The sequence below is a fragment of the Protopterus annectens genome, chromosome 9.part0, assembly GCF_019279795.1.
Source record: "Protopterus annectens isolate FY-2018-M chromosome 9.part0, PAN1.0, whole genome shotgun sequence".
In the NCBI taxonomy this organism is placed as follows: domain Eukaryota; kingdom Metazoa; phylum Chordata; order Ceratodontiformes; family Protopteridae; genus Protopterus; species Protopterus annectens.
This window is the reverse complement of record NC_056743.1, coordinates 1,222,537,835-1,222,553,978: the sequence shown is the minus strand read 5'-3', so window position 1 is coordinate 1,222,553,978 and position 16,144 is coordinate 1,222,537,835. Positions and strand designations below refer to the sequence as shown.

Sequence of the window (16,144 nt, the reverse complement as noted above, 5' to 3'; positions counted from 1 at the left end):
AGGACTTTCCTCGAAAGGAATTATGTAACCCTTGGATATGATCGACTGTACCCATCTGTCTTGAGTGAGGGAATGCCAGGCTTCTGGGTACAGTGATAATCTTCCCCCGACTGCCTCCAAGGAGGGACAGCCGGGCAACATCTCAGGGATGCTGAAAGGGCTTGTCAGAGAGAGGCTCTCTGTTTCCCTGGTTTTTGGACCCCCTCTGCCTCTAGAGCGGCGTCTGTTGTTGTTATCCCCTCTGCCTCTAGGGGTAAACTGACCACGTGAATCCGGCGTGACTCCTTGGGATTTACGGAACCACATCTTCCCACCTTTCTGTCCTTTGGGATAAGGTCTAGAAGGGGTGGAAAAACGGACTCCTACAGCAGAAAGAGTCTTGCCGTCCTGTTCGCACCTGGTCAAAGTTTCCTTCACCTGAGGGCCAAACAAAGCTGACCCATCAAAGGGAGAATTTGTGAAGGACGCCTTGAAGGGATCTGCAAAGTCACATAGCCGCATCCAGGCTTGGCGTCTAAGAGCCACACCTGTACCTGCGGCTCTACTCGCTCCATCAGCAGCATAAGATATTAGCCGCATGGAGGAGTTTGCAATGGAATTAAGGGTTCCTAGCTGCGAAGCAATCTTTTCTTGAGCTCCTGCAGCTGTAGGATCCTGTACTACTTCACCCAGCTCCTTAAGGATATCCCTCTGGAGTCTGGTGAAGTGACATAGGTAATTCAGCGACGCATAGCAAAGGTCGCTGAGGAAAACATCCACTTACCGTACCTATCCATGGTCCTAGAGTCCTTATTAGGAGGATGGACGGGTACTGAAGGATCTGCAAGTTCCTTCTTGGTGGCAGCAGCCACCACCATGGCATCAGCGGGGACACCCTTAGTGAGGAATTGCTTGTCACCCGGGGCAGTGATAAATTTTGAAGGCCTCCTAGGGACTGGCTCTACAGAGTCAGGAGCTGCCCACGCCTTTCGGGCAATAACCTGCATAAGGGGTCGAAGGCGGAGACACCCAGGAGGTGGAGGGCCGAGATCCAAACGCCTCTAGGTATACTGACTCATCCTCAGAGGGATTGTTGGTGGGCCAGTTTACCCTCTGTTTAAGGAGTTCTAGGATGTCTGAGAAGGAGACATCCTCAGAGGGGATCTAGGGATCCCTCTGACTCATCAAAGTCAGTATCTGAAGTGACAGACTCGGGAGTCTACATGTTTCCTCTTACAAGTCCTCTTCCTAGGAGGATCTCCCGAAAAATCAGGAGAATCCTCGGAAGAGGGGGAAATTCCCAATGGGGAAACCTGAGGCGGAGGATCTCTGGGTCCTGTAGCAAGAGAAGTGGCAGAGATGTCAACAGGCACTATAGAGGGAGGAGCTACGGGAACAGACTGCTGACTGATACCAGTGGCCAGCACACTCTTCATCACCTCGAATGCTCCCCTCCCAGGGAGGTCCGAGAGAACCCGTTCCGAAGAACTAGGAACTCCAGGGACCACCGAAAAGGAAGTCTCCGAGGCAGATGTCGGAGCCGAGCTCACCAAGGCCGAGGCTCCAAGGGGAAGAGCGGGTTCGGACAAGGGTCCGATGCCACTCACCCCCTCGGAGGAGACCATGGAAGCCCGACCACCTAATCCCTCTAAGGAAAGTCTCGAAGAGGAGATAAGAGTAGAGGCTGAAGGAACAGAAGGGAGTATCTGTCCTCCAGCCGTAGCAGTAACCATTCCCGAAGACTCCAACTCCAATCTCTGAGGTAGAGTTGAAGGAGGAACTGTAACGGGGTGTGGACCAACAGTCGTCTGTTGAGACGGACTATGTAACATTTGGGCCAGTGCCTGTGACTTAAGTAATCTGCTGACCACTCTCTCTAAGTCATGGTCTGAAAGTCTGGATGACCTTGAAGATCGGCTCCGATGGCTCCGTTCCGAAAGGAGAGGTGAAGCCGGAGCCGAAAGTATCGGCTCCAAGGAAGGAGACCTCGACCTCTTCCTGGAATGAGCCATCGGAACCGATGAAACAATAGATCCTGTCGGAGCCAAAGACTTATCGGAGCCGACAGGAAGCCTCGATGCATCGGCTCCAGCCGGAGCCGATACAGCCACAAAAGTAACGGTGTCGGAGCCGATCGGAGCCGACACCGATGCCTGTGCCACATGGTGGTCGGAACCGATCGGAGCCGACACCGAAGTGGTCGATGCAGAATCGGCACCGATAGCCATCGGTGCCGAAGGCTTAGTTAAGCCAGAATCGGCTCCAGCCGGAGCCGATCTCGACTCAGAACGAGTCGGAGCCGAGGCCGCAGGCTTAGACACAGAAGCCTGGGCCTTGGAAGATTTGGCTGATTTAGATGGAGCCGACTTAGCCGGAGAGCCCTCCGGCTTAAGAAGGCCCCTAAGTATCAGCTTGTTACGTCTTTCCTGCAGGACTCTCTGGCTGAAGGAATGACATATAGCACAGGAGTCCTGCAGGTGAAGAGGCCCCAGGCAATACAGGCAAGAAGTGTGACCGTCTGTCAGAGACATCTTCTGACAGCACGAGTCACACTTCTTAAAACCTGAGACCCTCTCCTTTGACATGGTGTTTCACAACACACACACACACCAGTCAAAGAATTAAATTAAATAAAATACCAAAAAGGTATTACTAGAAAAAACACACACACACACCCTAACAGGGGGGGGATGGGATGGGTAAAGTTTGACTAAAAAAATTAGTAGAGACAGGGAATTTTCTGTCAGAAAATCTATATAATTAACTTAAAACTAAAAATTAAAGGGTTTTTAGCAAAAAGGGGCTAAAATATCAAAGTAGTGAATCACTTACCAGGAGCTGGTAAAAGGAGGACCTCATAAGCGAAGCGGCAAACGAGATCTGGGTACTTACCGCCTTGCATCATGGGATATGGGGCTGCCTCGAGCTGGTAAAAGTGACTCTCGAGCTTAGCAAGTGCCGAGTCGGAGCCGAGGGATCGGCTCCGAACCCATCAAGCAAGAATGAAGGCGAGATTGACAACTTAACATTAATGGAATTCTCTTCCACAACATATTTTATCCATCACCAATACTAATAGCTTCAAACAGGCCCTAAAATAATATTTCTCAAACCATTGGATATGCTCCTGTTCATCCCAAGATTAACCTTTTACCCACCCCACTGACTTTCTGCTCAGCTCTCACTTAGCCTCACATTTCTCCTTTGCTATGACACTTTAACCTTTGATTTTCATTTAGTCTTTTATATGTATATATTAATAAAAAGTTTGTTTCTAAACTTACTGATGTAATAATGAGTGTAATAACGATTGTTAATGTTGTATTGTATGTAAACACTAGAACATTTTGCTTTTTATATGGCTCTCAGTCACATTTTTGTATTTAATGTTTAACTGGGTTACTTCTCTGGAGCTTTTCTCCCCGGGTCTCCGCTGAAAACGGACTACTTGCTCAGCCGGACACTACCCGATAATCAAACTTAAACAAACAATAAACTCACTACCCGGTAATCAAATGTAAATAAATAATAAACTCGACTGTTATTTTCAGTGCTTTACCAGAAAAAAAATCAAACATTTTATAAGGAACAAGGCAAAATCAAAGTCGCTCAGTAGAAATGCACGGCCATAGAAATGTTTATATTAGCATTTCAAGAGAAGGATCGTTTAGCAGGCTTTGTATTAGAACATTACTCCACCGCGATTTTCATGCAGGAATGGGCGTTGCGTACATTATTTACAGGGCAAGCCCGTGTTCGGTTGCATGCAAAATATGGCTGTGACAAGCCATGCAGATTATTCAGTCACCTGTTGAATATTCAATTTGAAAATTCCATCTTTGACCGTTTGTTGTTGTTGTTGAAATACGGCCATTCCAAGATAGTTATTTTGTGTCCTCTAATTAAGAGGCGTAAGGACATGTTCAACTATCAGCGAGTCAGAAGGGCGGTATGTATGCAGTACTTTATACCCCCAACTAATTTTGTGCTTTAAATTGCTTTTGCAGGGGGACAAGCCCCCTGCACCCCCCACCTTTCTTAACTATACTGTTGTGCTTACGAAAAGAACACAAAATGTGTGGTTTTCTGATTAATTACTGAATATGCAAGTCACTACATAACTACACATTTTAGTTTCAGACCTTACAGTCTTCTGAAATGCACGCTAACACAAACCCACTCACGCTAGCAAGTGTTTAAGTTTATAAAGGTAGTACTTAAATTTTCTCTCTCTCTCTCTCTCCCTACATTTGGGAGTTGCCCCCCCCCCCCCCATATTAGGCTTTGTTCAGATTTTCTGCATTAACACATTAAGTATCTATGTGATTTCTGAAGCCCTGAACACATTGCAATGCATTCCGTGTCAATCATGGTGTATTTACATATGAAACTCTGCCCGCCGCCTTGTCAATCAAGCAGGCAAAGCCCATTCCTGCGCAAACCGAATGATGGGTAAACCATTTTCAATATCGCCACGTTATGGTTCTAGGTCAGTACTTGTCTTAGCTTAGTTACAGCAATCCATTGTCTCCAGAAAAGCAGACAATAACCAATAAGGCGTAACTACAGATACTCACACCAACCCCCTTACCTTATGAACGCTGTTCAACAGTAAGGAGTCATTCAGAAACTGAATGACATGTAAAATTATTTGGCATATAGGGAGTGGCACTAGAAATAAATACTAGATGTGAAACAGCAATAATTAAAACCAAATACAAGTAAAGAGATCTGTCATGTGCATTCTTGCAGAGGACTATAAATACTTAGGTGCACGTTGCTATACAACGCTCACTTGCAGCAGCGCCCAGATAACTACACTATTATCCGTATTATAATTGGCGACGTTTAGTATATCGTGTTTATTCATAATAAGGCTAGCCATTATAGGGAAACAGAATAGTGGGCGGTCTAATACAAAACCGTTAAGTATAACTACTGATTTTTTAAAACTTGTTTGTTTTTTTACTTAGGTTAACTTTTTTTTAAAATTACTGTTTGTGCTAAGGTTTAGCTTGTTACATCGACAGCGAACAGCTATCAAATTACGCTAATGCTGTAGTATTGTAAAGCAGTACATAAACACACTACTGTAATCCATTATTCTTCATTATCATCCATTTCGCGAAACAAACGTGCAACCACCATTTTGATATTAAAGGACACAATATTCGTAATTTCCTGTAAGTACGTCGCGAAAGCGGGAAAATGTGGGTGGATAGTAGGGTGAGGCGTGTGGCGTTACGTCATGTGTGCGCCACGCTGGTGCTTTTTGTAGCGGTATATTAGAGGTGTGTAAAGAGCAAATATATGAAGTTTTCGATGTAGTTGTTTTGATGTTTGTAGGTATTTTTTCGTATAATTAAGTCTTAATAATTGTAGTGGGGTAGTATAATCTCTAATTTTTTTTTTTTTTTTTAGAACGCGTTCGTAAGTTGTGTGTTTCAGCGGACCATGTGAGCCAGGACCACGTTGGATTAGCTGAGTCGGTGATTGTGGTTTGCCTAGAATCTGTCTCTTCTCATTGTGGTTCCGTAAAAATCCGAAGACTCTTAAGATTATAACACGTGGTTTCTAGGCTTTTTGATGGTTCTGTGTAGAATCTCGATAACTTACTAGTCGGACGTATTGTAAATTTGCTTTTCACTACGGAGGAACCGTTTAGCTCCATTGTGTAAACAGCTCTTAATTACTGTAATCTAGTTTTGTTGGATAATGGGCTTCTAACTTACAGAACTAACCTTTAAATTGGGCACGGTGTTTTTAGTCTCAATTTTTTACCGCGTATAGACCTAGTATTTGGTTGTATTTAGTGAACCCTTTACTTACAGACACAGAGTGCAAGCGCCTGCTGATTTGATCTCAATATCGTAGTTGGTTGTTACAAATCTATCCCGGTTAGTTCACTTCTATATCGTGTTTGATTGTAGGCTGTATTAGTGTTTTTGTTCTTGGGGGGGGAAGATGGCAGAATCGACCCACGAGGGGGGTGTTGCGTTGGAGTCTGTAGAGGAAGATGCACGGTCAGTGGATACAATCCCACTTGAGGGGGACACTGCTGAACAGTTAGGAGAGGAGTCTGCTATGGAAGTAGAAGTAGGGGCAGCGGAGACAGGGGCCCAGGCAGTGGATGAGGAAAGTTCAAGTAAAAAGCTGCAGGGTAGGAAGGAACTCAGAAAAGGCGCCGAAATTGGGACAGACGTTGATTTGGAAAAGGTTCCTCGTGGTAGATTTTTGTTTAATACGAGCGAGGGGGCTCAATTTATTGATGATGTTTGTCAAGTATTAAACTTGACTGCTGTCAAACCTCAGATAAAACCAGATGATGCTAATGGTTCTGAAAAAACGCCAAACTGGGTAAACTTCCCCCCGGTTGAAGAGTTTGAGTCGCTCATTAAGAATGAATGGAGAAATGCGAGTAAGAAGTGGTCTAGGTTTGGTTATCGCAGGAGAATGTATCCTTTCCCTAGGGAATGGACAAGGATGTGGGGTGCTCCTCCTACTGTTGATTCGGTAGTTTGTGACTTTGTAAAGGACAGTGTAGTAACTCGACAGGGAAAAGCTATTCCTAGAGATGGTGCGACACGTAGACTTGACTATGTTTCTCAGAGAGCTTTTATTGTATCTGGGCAAATCATTACAGCTACTTCTGCTGCATCTTATGTTGCTCAGGCACTCGTGTCTTGGTTAGACCAGTTTTCTCAAGCTTTGCCTGAAGATTTAAAAGAGCATAAAAGTTTGCCATTGCTACAGTCTAGTGCTAAATTTCTTTCTGACGCTACACACAATGTTGTGAGGGCAGCAGCACGTGCTTCAGTTGCTCAGACCACAGTCAGGAGGGCATTATGGCTACGCAATTTAGGAACTAGCACAGGGTTGAAACACCACATGCTGAACCTTCCCTTTAAGGGTGATCAGCTGTTTGGAGATGGTATTAATGAGTTGATGAAGCAGGTTAAAGAGAGCGCAAAGCTGTATCCTAGTGGCAGACTGCGGGGCTTCGGTGGCTTTAGTCGCGGCACAAGGGGCTCAATGCGTGGCCCAGGTGGCTTTGGTCGCGGCACAAGGGGCTCAATGCGTGGTTCCGGAGGCTTTGGTCGCGGCACAAGGGGCTCAATGCGTGGTTCCGGTCGCTTTGGCCGCGGCACAAGGGGCTCAATGCGTGGCACCAGGGGAGGTTTTTCCTCTCGTGCTACTACTAGACGAGGCAATTTAACTTTCTCGGCAAAGTTTGCTGCTGTCCGAGCAAGCCTCATAAGAAGAGGGGGAAGAAGAGGCAGGAGGTCTTTTCGTGGTGGTCCTAAATAAGATTATTAACAGAACTTTTTGTTGCCCCCCACCACCACCCAGAGGGGGCAGTTTTGAGGGCACATGAGCAGTGTTTTTATTTTCGAGCTTTTTTTTTAAGGAATAAATACTTTTTTCTCCTGCACAATTTAAAATGTTCATTGCAGTCTCCTTATTGAAGTGTTACTGGGTAGTAGTTTTTTCAGAGTAGTACCATTGACAGTGTCTTAAGTCAGTGAATGAAAAGTCAGTGTTTTGTATCTATGCATTTTTGTGCTTAGGTTTACATTGCAGCACCTAAGCAGTCTGAAGGAATAGCTGCCCCCCAAGAAACTGGAATATGTATAAGTTGGTAATGGTTATTAACTTTAGTATGCCAGTTATGTGAACATTTTGGTTATCGCTTTACTGTATGGTATCTTTCGAGTTTGTATAGTTTGCCTAGTGAACATGCGCACAGTGCTGTTTAGGGATTGATGTATGGTATGTCTTTGCCACGGATGCATTGTTCTGCCCCATGTTAACTGAGGTATGCTGTTTGAATTTGCTTATTGGATATATTCAACTGCTCTTTGTGCCAGAGCCATCTTGTATGTTAATCTTAGTCTGTATCCGTAAGAGGATTTTTTTAAGTTAACCTATGCATTTTGTGTATGTGCCTGTAGGCAAAGGCCCCTGACTCTAGCATCAGTCTGTCCGTAAGGTGGTATGTGAGTCTCTACATAGTTGACAAGTCACAACCTTATATTCCTTCGGTGAGCAAAAGGTCTCAACACTTTATTCCATCAGTGAGCAAAAGGAAGTTTCCATTCCAGGTTTTTTTTTTTCCTTAGCTGGTTTCCTGGACACGTGCTTTTTGTATTTTTTGATACATGAAGATGAATTGCTAGGGTATAAAAGAAAGCGCGTCTTTACTAGTTAGGGTGTGTATGTACTTTAATCTAATCTAGTACCATGTAATACTAGTCGGGGTGTATGTACTTATCTAGTACCATGTAATACTTGAAAATTGCCATGGTAGAAGAATAACCCTGCTGTTACAGTGAAGTTTGTATGTTTTTCCCCCCAGAGGGCTGTGCTGCTGCCTTGTTAGTCTTGCATTATATATACTATACAGACTTTGGGGAAGGGGGTTATTTTGAGGTTCAGAGACCTTGGACTTTGTACATTCCCACATGTACTTGAAGTTCATTACTCAGATTTACATGTATAGACCTTAGAATTTCAGCTGTTATCACTTTGCCCTTTTGGTCAGAGTAATATATTTTAAGACTAGCGTGGATGGTGTGTAGTTTGCTTTTTCTTGTGGTTATCTAGATGACGAGAATAACTTGTAACTTAAAACTTTTAAGAGCATAGTGTAATTTCACCCGGTGATTTTGTATGGTCTTTAATGTGGCTATGCTTGAGGTAATTAAGAATTGTTTGCAATACGGTTCCTCCCCTTTAAAAAAGGTGGCCTATTACTGAAAGCCATACTTGTAAGACAACCTAGTCTAGGTGAAGAGCTGGTGTTAATGGCGGCTAATGGAAACCTGCTGAAATGTTGAAGCTTCTGATTGCTGCATTTGGTAAGTATTTTAGCCAATGTAACAATTTTTTCTTTCTTTGAAATGTGACATGTTTACCTTTTTTAGATTTGGGATTGTTGCACCTTTTTTAGGTGACTGGGCAAATATGCAAGTGCAGAAATTTTGTATTAAAGAACTTGGGTTTATGGAAGTTTGTGTGGCCAGGTGAAGGCAGTGCGTCATCCACACAACTGGGCAAATTTTTTACCCACCACATTCTGTGGTTGGACTGTGCCCTTGCACCTCTTCTACAAAGCCTTTCCAGAAACTAATACAAGACTCTAGCCTTCTGAGATGGCCTCTGGTGGTGGAATAAATTGGGAAGTATGGAGAGCCATTTGTAAAATGGGTTTGCTGTAACTTGTCACTAACTGCACAAACACTAGCTTTAGTGGGCTAGTTTGCTATGTATTTAGGTGGCAACTTTTCTGAAACTGCACCAGTGAGTGTTCAGTTTCAACCTGAAATGCAGTATGATGTAGCTGCAGTTTCATTTTTCTGTACCTGTCTAATGGACAGTCTTCAGTTCATGTAATTCACTTTTTGTGCTCACAGGTGTAGAATTGCTGATCCAAATGTCACTTTATTTGTGGTCTACAGAATGTTAGACTGATACCATGCCTCTAAGGCAGAGCAAGACTTTCAAGCCTGTTTGACTGTACCCCTTGGTCAGTGTCTAGTCTTAAATCATTTCTGCACCCTCTTCCTTTTGTGCAGAGAAGAGTGTAGTCTTCAGTTTTTCTGTGTACCTTGGATGCTATGGAGTGTTTTGGTTGTACTTGGTATATTTGGTAATTTAATTTCCTAATAAGCTGGTTTACCCTTCACACTTTTTTGTCATAAATCCTTGCTAAAATAGCTCGGTCCCCCCCCCCAGGTAATACATTATATGTTGTAAGGGGTAAAGCTGTAATTATGACCCATGCAATTTGGGTTTCTGTTAGTGTCTCAGTGTTAGGATGTGTGCATGGATGTTCATGTAGGGCGTGCCCCATAGGGAGTTTGTAGTCCATAGACTGGGTTGGCCCTTTGTAACTTGAATGCAAGAGAGTGAGGGGAGATTAGGTAAGAGTTTCTGTGTTAAACCCACATGATAAATGCATCTCGTCAGTCTGTTTACCTTTTGTTGCTGCCCATGGGGGAAAAATGTAGCAACATTTGTTTAATCTTGGTTATCTTGTTCTGCCCGATTACTTCTGGCAGCTGTATGGTGTTCCTTAAACCCCAGGTTGTAGCAATTGTAGAACATAACTTAATGTATGTTTTTCAGCTGGCTGACTGTATCTATTTGGTATTTTGTTTAAAGCAGGTGAGGTAAAACCTCTTGTATAGAATTTTATACCACATGTTGAACACTTGTTCAGTGAGTATTTTTGAACATTGACTTAAAATAAAGTGGCGTGCCCCCTCCCCAAAGTTGAATGCTAACCATTCCAGAAAATTGGCTTCCACAAGTTCCTATAGTAGTACAATAGTTGCCTCCTCAACAAAATTTGCGTAAGTCTTTAAGGAAATGTACTTTATCTGTTCATGTAACTGTACATTAAGTTCCAGGCTTTTTCGCAACTTGTGACCTGCTTACTTTATTCCCCCTCCCAATTCTCACATTGCCAAGTTGGGTTCACCTCGGTTTAAAGGTCAGTGTCTATTTCACCCCCCCCACACATCTGCCTGGCATGGCCATTGGCCCATTCATTCTCCATGACCAGGTTGAGGGTAATTGCAGTTAGCAGTTTAGCCCCTGTCTAGAGCCTTATTACTTTATCTCGAGCTGCCCTTGACTGTCAACATCATGTAATTTATTTATTTTGGGGGGGGGGGCTAATTTCTTTGCCTCCTAGCCCTCAACACTTGCACACTTTTGTAGTAAGGGACCCTGGGTCCACTTAACTATCCCACTCTTACATTTAAGTTTGGTTTTGCTTCTTGGCAGTCAACCCCAGAGAAGAAAATCTGAGGTGCAGGCCTTATCTTACAACAAGAAATATATTTTTATGAGGTTCTTTACCTGCAAATATTTCCTTAGTCCATTAGGTGCCTGAATAGATTTTTGTCATCCTCATACAGGAGGAGGTGGCCACTGAACTAGTGTTTGTAGTCATATCTGGTGGAAGTCTCTGCAACCGTAGCCCCTTCATTCTTGGCCAGTCCATGTCAATTTGGGAGACCCAACTTTTTTTTTGTAGAAAAGCTGGCTTTGCCTCTTGAGACGGTTGGTTAATTTTGGCTAGTAGGATCTCTTGAGGTCTTAATGTAAATTCTATTAGTTTCTAGGTTCTCATGCTTGTTCATCTGTCCGCCAGACTTGCAGAAGAGTTTGCATAGCATGTAATGGTGTTTATTACAGGTGACCTGCATGCTATGTCTGCAGTAGTATGTGTGTTGGGTTGTCAGATTTGCTCTTCTGTTATACTCGGGGGGGGGGGGGGTGCCTAGTAATGTCTGAGCACCTATTTCCATATGCCTGGCTTAAGTAATTTCCTTCTGTTCTGACCTTCATGGGAAAACCTGGATGGTGCAGTTGAGGAGCATTCACCTAGGGCATAATCTACCACAGTTCCTTTTCCAGAACTTCAGTCGTTGCATGTTAGTGGCACTAAAGTCTGCTGTAGGGTCTGACCCACTTCATGTGGCTTTCTGTTTTGTATAGTAGAATTGCATTGAAATCTACAATTAACATAGTCACTGGCCCTCAAGCTCATGATGTGAACACCATTAAAATGAACGGTAGGACATTTCCAGATAGTTTTGGTGAAGACATGCCATTTGGGATTTGGTGCTTCGGAGTGGTGTGTGGCAGGCATGCTTGAACCCCCCCCCCCCCAACCATCTTCCGCTATCACTTGTGGAACTATGGCAGGCCTAGCATTCTCCAAGAAATCACTATGTGAAACAATGCAACTTGCTTTTTCTTAAGCGCAATAGTAATTGTGTTTTCTAAACACATTTTTAAACTGAATTGTTTACATAATTTTACTTTTGGATATGTATGCTTGAAGTTGAGTTGTCTTAACTGATATTTGGAAAGTCTTAAGAGCAACTATTTTTTGTTTTCATTGCCAATCTCCATAAAATAATTCTTGCACTGGATCTTCTGCATTGAAGATGCAGTTTAATACATTATGTGGCATAGGTCCCGAAACACGTGATGCAGAAAATCCTGTCAAAGTTCAGGATCACATGAATAGCCACATGTGGTGCTGCTGGTCAGTTGCACTTGCATGAAATATTTTGGGTTGCGACTCTGTAAAGTTAATACTCCAGGTGTCCCCCTCTCCTCTGCATTGGATCCCCCCAAATCTCCTTACTACTCTGCCACTAGTTTTAGGGAGTAGTGTAGTGGCCGTCACCAGCAAACAATCTGGGAGGAGTGTGGCGCTCCACCAGAGGTCATTTGGGTTGCAGTTCCCCTGAATTCTCACTTGCCATCAGTCTTAACAATGATCAGTCTACCCAAGGTGTCAGTTTTTAGATTTGGACTAGAATTTGCGGTTTATCTGCAGCCACAGTTGTTAAAACACGCACAAATTTATATATATATATTTTTTAATTTTACTGATTTGGATTGAAGGATTATTGTCCCTCTTGTGAATTGACTTGTCTAGCCAATCATTGGAGGTGGTTGTTAGGCAGCCATTGGATTTTTTCTGTGGGTCATAATGCCCACCCCCCAAAGATTGTCATGGCTTGCCATGACATTTGTCCGAGTTCAGGTAGCTGTTAGGGGTGTTACAGCTCAAGGTGGGGGGTGATATTCCTATGTCCTACTGATGCTTACAACATGCATAATGAGCTGTACATGTGCTTATTCCAGCTGCAGTGTTAATTTTGAAGGGACACTCTGAGCACCCTTGTATTGAGCACTTAGTGTGTGCCACCAATGGGCAAGGGAACAGATACTGGCCAATACATTCCCACTTATTTGGCATGTTTACCAGTGTCTGGTCGGACCCATGTTTTTCTTGTACGTACTTGTGGCTGTGTTCTGTAGTGCGGAACACACAACAGATGGAAGTTTATCTACAAACTTTTTTAATGGGCTAATCTTATGATTTAAGGGTGTGTCTGGATTTGGAGAAATCCACTGGCTTCTGTGTCTGGGAAGAACAGTATTGGCTCTCATGAGCACTAAAGAAGTTACTGCACTTGGGGAATTGAAGAGAACACAGTGCAGTGCACTACCCTTCAGGTGTTATAGAAGCTTGACCCAGAGTTAATCTTGGAAGATGTTGCTGCCGAGTTAGTCTTGCTGCAGCCTGCTTTTTCTTTCAATGGTGGAGGGCTGTTTTCCTCCCTTTTACTGTGGTGTCCAAATATTCTCATTGCTCCGGTTACTAAAAATAAAGACACGCAAAGTAGACATTCTGACTAGGTGGGTCACTGTGCATTTCTGGTTTCTTCAGATGTCTTTGGTTCATCTTTGGAATTTGGAGAAACTGAAAAGCTTGTTTGTATTATCAGTTCTACATGTTTTATCGTTCTTGGAAAATATTTCTCATATTTGTAATACATCTGGTAGTTTCATATTTCCAGTACCTGTTTTGGCCTTTTAGGGATTGTATGTCTTGAAAGTAAAACATTATACTTGTGGAGAGTAGTCTTGCAAAAAAGCAGCATTATTTTTAACTCTGAAAAAAAAGCAATAACTTAAGTGACTGTACAACCAGAATGAACCAGAGCAATAAAATCCAGAGCAGCATAAAGACATTTAAATACTATGTGCACATACTTTCAATTAACCATTTATCCAGTCACATTTCACTCAATCACATGACATTGCAAAAATATAGAGCACGCATGCAACCATCCATCACTATAACCATAGTGGTCTGCTTTGAAGCTCTGGCTTCAAAAGTACCATATCGTTCAAGCCAGGCCCTGTAAGTTGTAAACTTAAGCAGCTATTACTGTTTGGTGCACTTGATGCTTTCTGCCACTACATTTACTTTGAAGAATTTGCGGCCCATATTTCCTGGAATGAAGCATCACCTGTGGATACTTCCTTTTTTTGCATACCTTGCCCAGAGAATTCAATAACTACTTAACACCCCTCCCCTGCGTATTGCTGCATCCAGTTATTTCTGGTCATAAAACTGCAAGTACCTTTTGGTGCTGGTCTTCTGCAGTTTGAATCTTCGTGGCAGAAACCGCATGTCCTAAAGATTAATTTTGTTTTCTGCTTCAGATTCAATGTGTGGTATGAAAAAACATGGAATACTTTCGGTTGGGGGGGTTAATGTGTAAAATGATTAATTGTAGAATGAAAATTCTTGATTGACATTTAAGTTTAATTTTCTTCCCAGACTTTAAGCACAAAACAAGACTGAGGGTTGTTGGCTGTAGTCCTTGCATTTATTCCTGGGGGAGCTGTGCATTTGTGGGCCGGTGCTACCTACCTTGCTGTCATCTTGACCAGAACTGGTAAGATTTCTCCTTTTCTATTTTCACTGTAGTTTAAGTGGACTGACTTAAGGTCTCTGGTCATAAAAATAGTCTTGTCATCCAGTGAATAATTTTTGTAGATGGGAGACGGGGTTCAAGTGTAAGCTTGTTGTACTAACAGTTCAAGTTTAAAACTGTTCAGGACAAACTGTTAGTGGTGGATTTTGCAGAAGGAAGTTTTTTTTTGGGGCTGGTTCGTGTGTTTTCTGCATTGGCAGAATATCCACAGAAGATGGACCTTGCATAGTCCTATATGTGGGCAGGTTGTAACAAGTTCTTCAGTTTGGCTGCTGCAGCTCTGCATATTCTGTTAAGTTGCCATGACCCAGCTCAAACAGGATTAAGATCACTTGAACAATGTTTTTTGCTGTGGAGGCTGTGCATAAAAATATAGCTGGATCTTTGCTGCTGAGACTCTCTAGGAATATCTTTACTAGCCTTGTATTTGAACAGTTTAACAGATGTTTTAATGCTGATTAGGTTTTCTCAATGGTTTGCTCGGGTGTTATTACTTAAACATTTTTTGCACTTTTTGTCTTCCAGCCATCCCTTATCTTTTCTGACCTCTCTTGGAATCTGTTCGTATTCCCAACTGTTCCTGTTTGACACTTTCTTGTGTTCATTTCAGTCAGGGTATTTCTGTCTTTGTAAATGTTCACTGTACTTGTCCTAGTATCCTCCATGCTAAAGTCATCACTGCTAGTGAGTTTGCATGACTGCAGAATGGTTTTATGGAAGGCTTCTGAGTTTTGCACCTCGTGTTTTAAAACTACCTTCTAAACTGCTCTTTGTAGCGGATTACTTCAAAACGCTACTACTGTCTGTTGAGCATCTCCACTGTTTCAGCAAGGATTGAATGGAGTGCTCCCTTATACTTGAGTACTTATGACACTTGTAAAATATTGATTTTTCAAATAGGTAAAATATGCTGATTTGAATGTGAAGTGATAACTGTGCACTAATGGGATTTTTTTCCCCCTCCCTCAGGTTCTTTGGTAGCTTGCACACTGCTGGTACATTTTGAAGATCACGGCATACTTTGGAAACCGGCTCTCCTTTGAAGAATGTACCATACTGTTGCCTTTTTGAGTAGACATTGTCCTCCATCCCTTCCTATATCCAGCTGTGTGTGCAAGAAGAATGCTTTTGTACTGAATAACTGAACCATGAGAAGAAGCTTATTCTGCATAACCTAGCCACCATCTTGTGTTTTTATCTGCCAAGGAATTAACATTAATGGAATGAGTGTACCTATGGTTTGGACCAGTGTTTGTATTTAAAAGTTAAAGAAAAAAACTTGGACAGACCTGTCTACGTGGGTGCAGAGTATTACTGACAATTGGCAGCAGCCCCGGATTAAAATCCAAGTGCTGCAAGCAACTGACATTCTCTGGAATTTGCCCTTTGTATTCATGAGTTGTACAGATGACCCATTTTAATTTTGTATGATGTGGGGTTCATGAAAATGTTCCAGTAAACATTTTGTATTAATTGGTACATATTTTTGTGGCAAGTGACTTTCTTTTGGCTTGAACATCTATGTTCATGTCCCTGTGGAGGGTTTGATCATTGCATATTGATGCTTTTTTGCATGGTGGGACTTGCATCTCGCAAGATCTTTCTGGTAGTATTGGCTAATGTGCATTACTGCATTTATAGTGCAGTGCTCTACATTTTCGCATCTGACTGGAAGACTCTTAAATTTTGGGTAGGATTACTGCGGTAATCTCATTTACCAACACTTGATAAGCTGGGGGAGGTGGCTGTCCCTGAAGTGAGGGTGGTCTGGGGTAGTCATGTGTGGGGTTGCTGTAAGAAGCTATGCCGGGTTGGATTTTCCACTAGGCTTCATTGGTAGTTCTAAT

General features: G+C 42.8%; 1 protein-coding gene across 2 annotated transcripts; it reads left to right on the top strand.

The window, feature by feature from the left end:
- The first annotated feature begins 5,182 nt into the window (after nucleotides 1–5,182).
- On the top strand, nucleotides 5,183–15,776 carry LOC122811958 (lamina-associated polypeptide 2, isoforms alpha/zeta-like). 2 transcript variants are annotated; one of them, XM_044084157.1, is made up of 4 exons: nucleotides 5,183–5,270; nucleotides 5,401–8,837; nucleotides 14,141–14,258; nucleotides 15,267–15,776. In XM_044084157.1, the coding sequence occupies exon 2, from the start codon at nucleotides 5,944–5,946 to the stop codon at nucleotides 7,285–7,287; it is 1,344 nt and encodes a 447-aa protein (XP_043940092.1). In that variant the 5' UTR covers nucleotides 5,183–5,270; nucleotides 5,401–5,943; the 3' UTR covers nucleotides 7,288–8,837; nucleotides 14,141–14,258; nucleotides 15,267–15,776. The 2 variants fall into 2 exon arrangements, with proteins under 2 accessions (XP_043940092.1, XP_043940091.1); XM_044084156.1 differs by having other exon boundaries at nucleotides 5,203–5,321.
- Nucleotides 15,777–16,144: the final 368 nt, after the last annotated feature.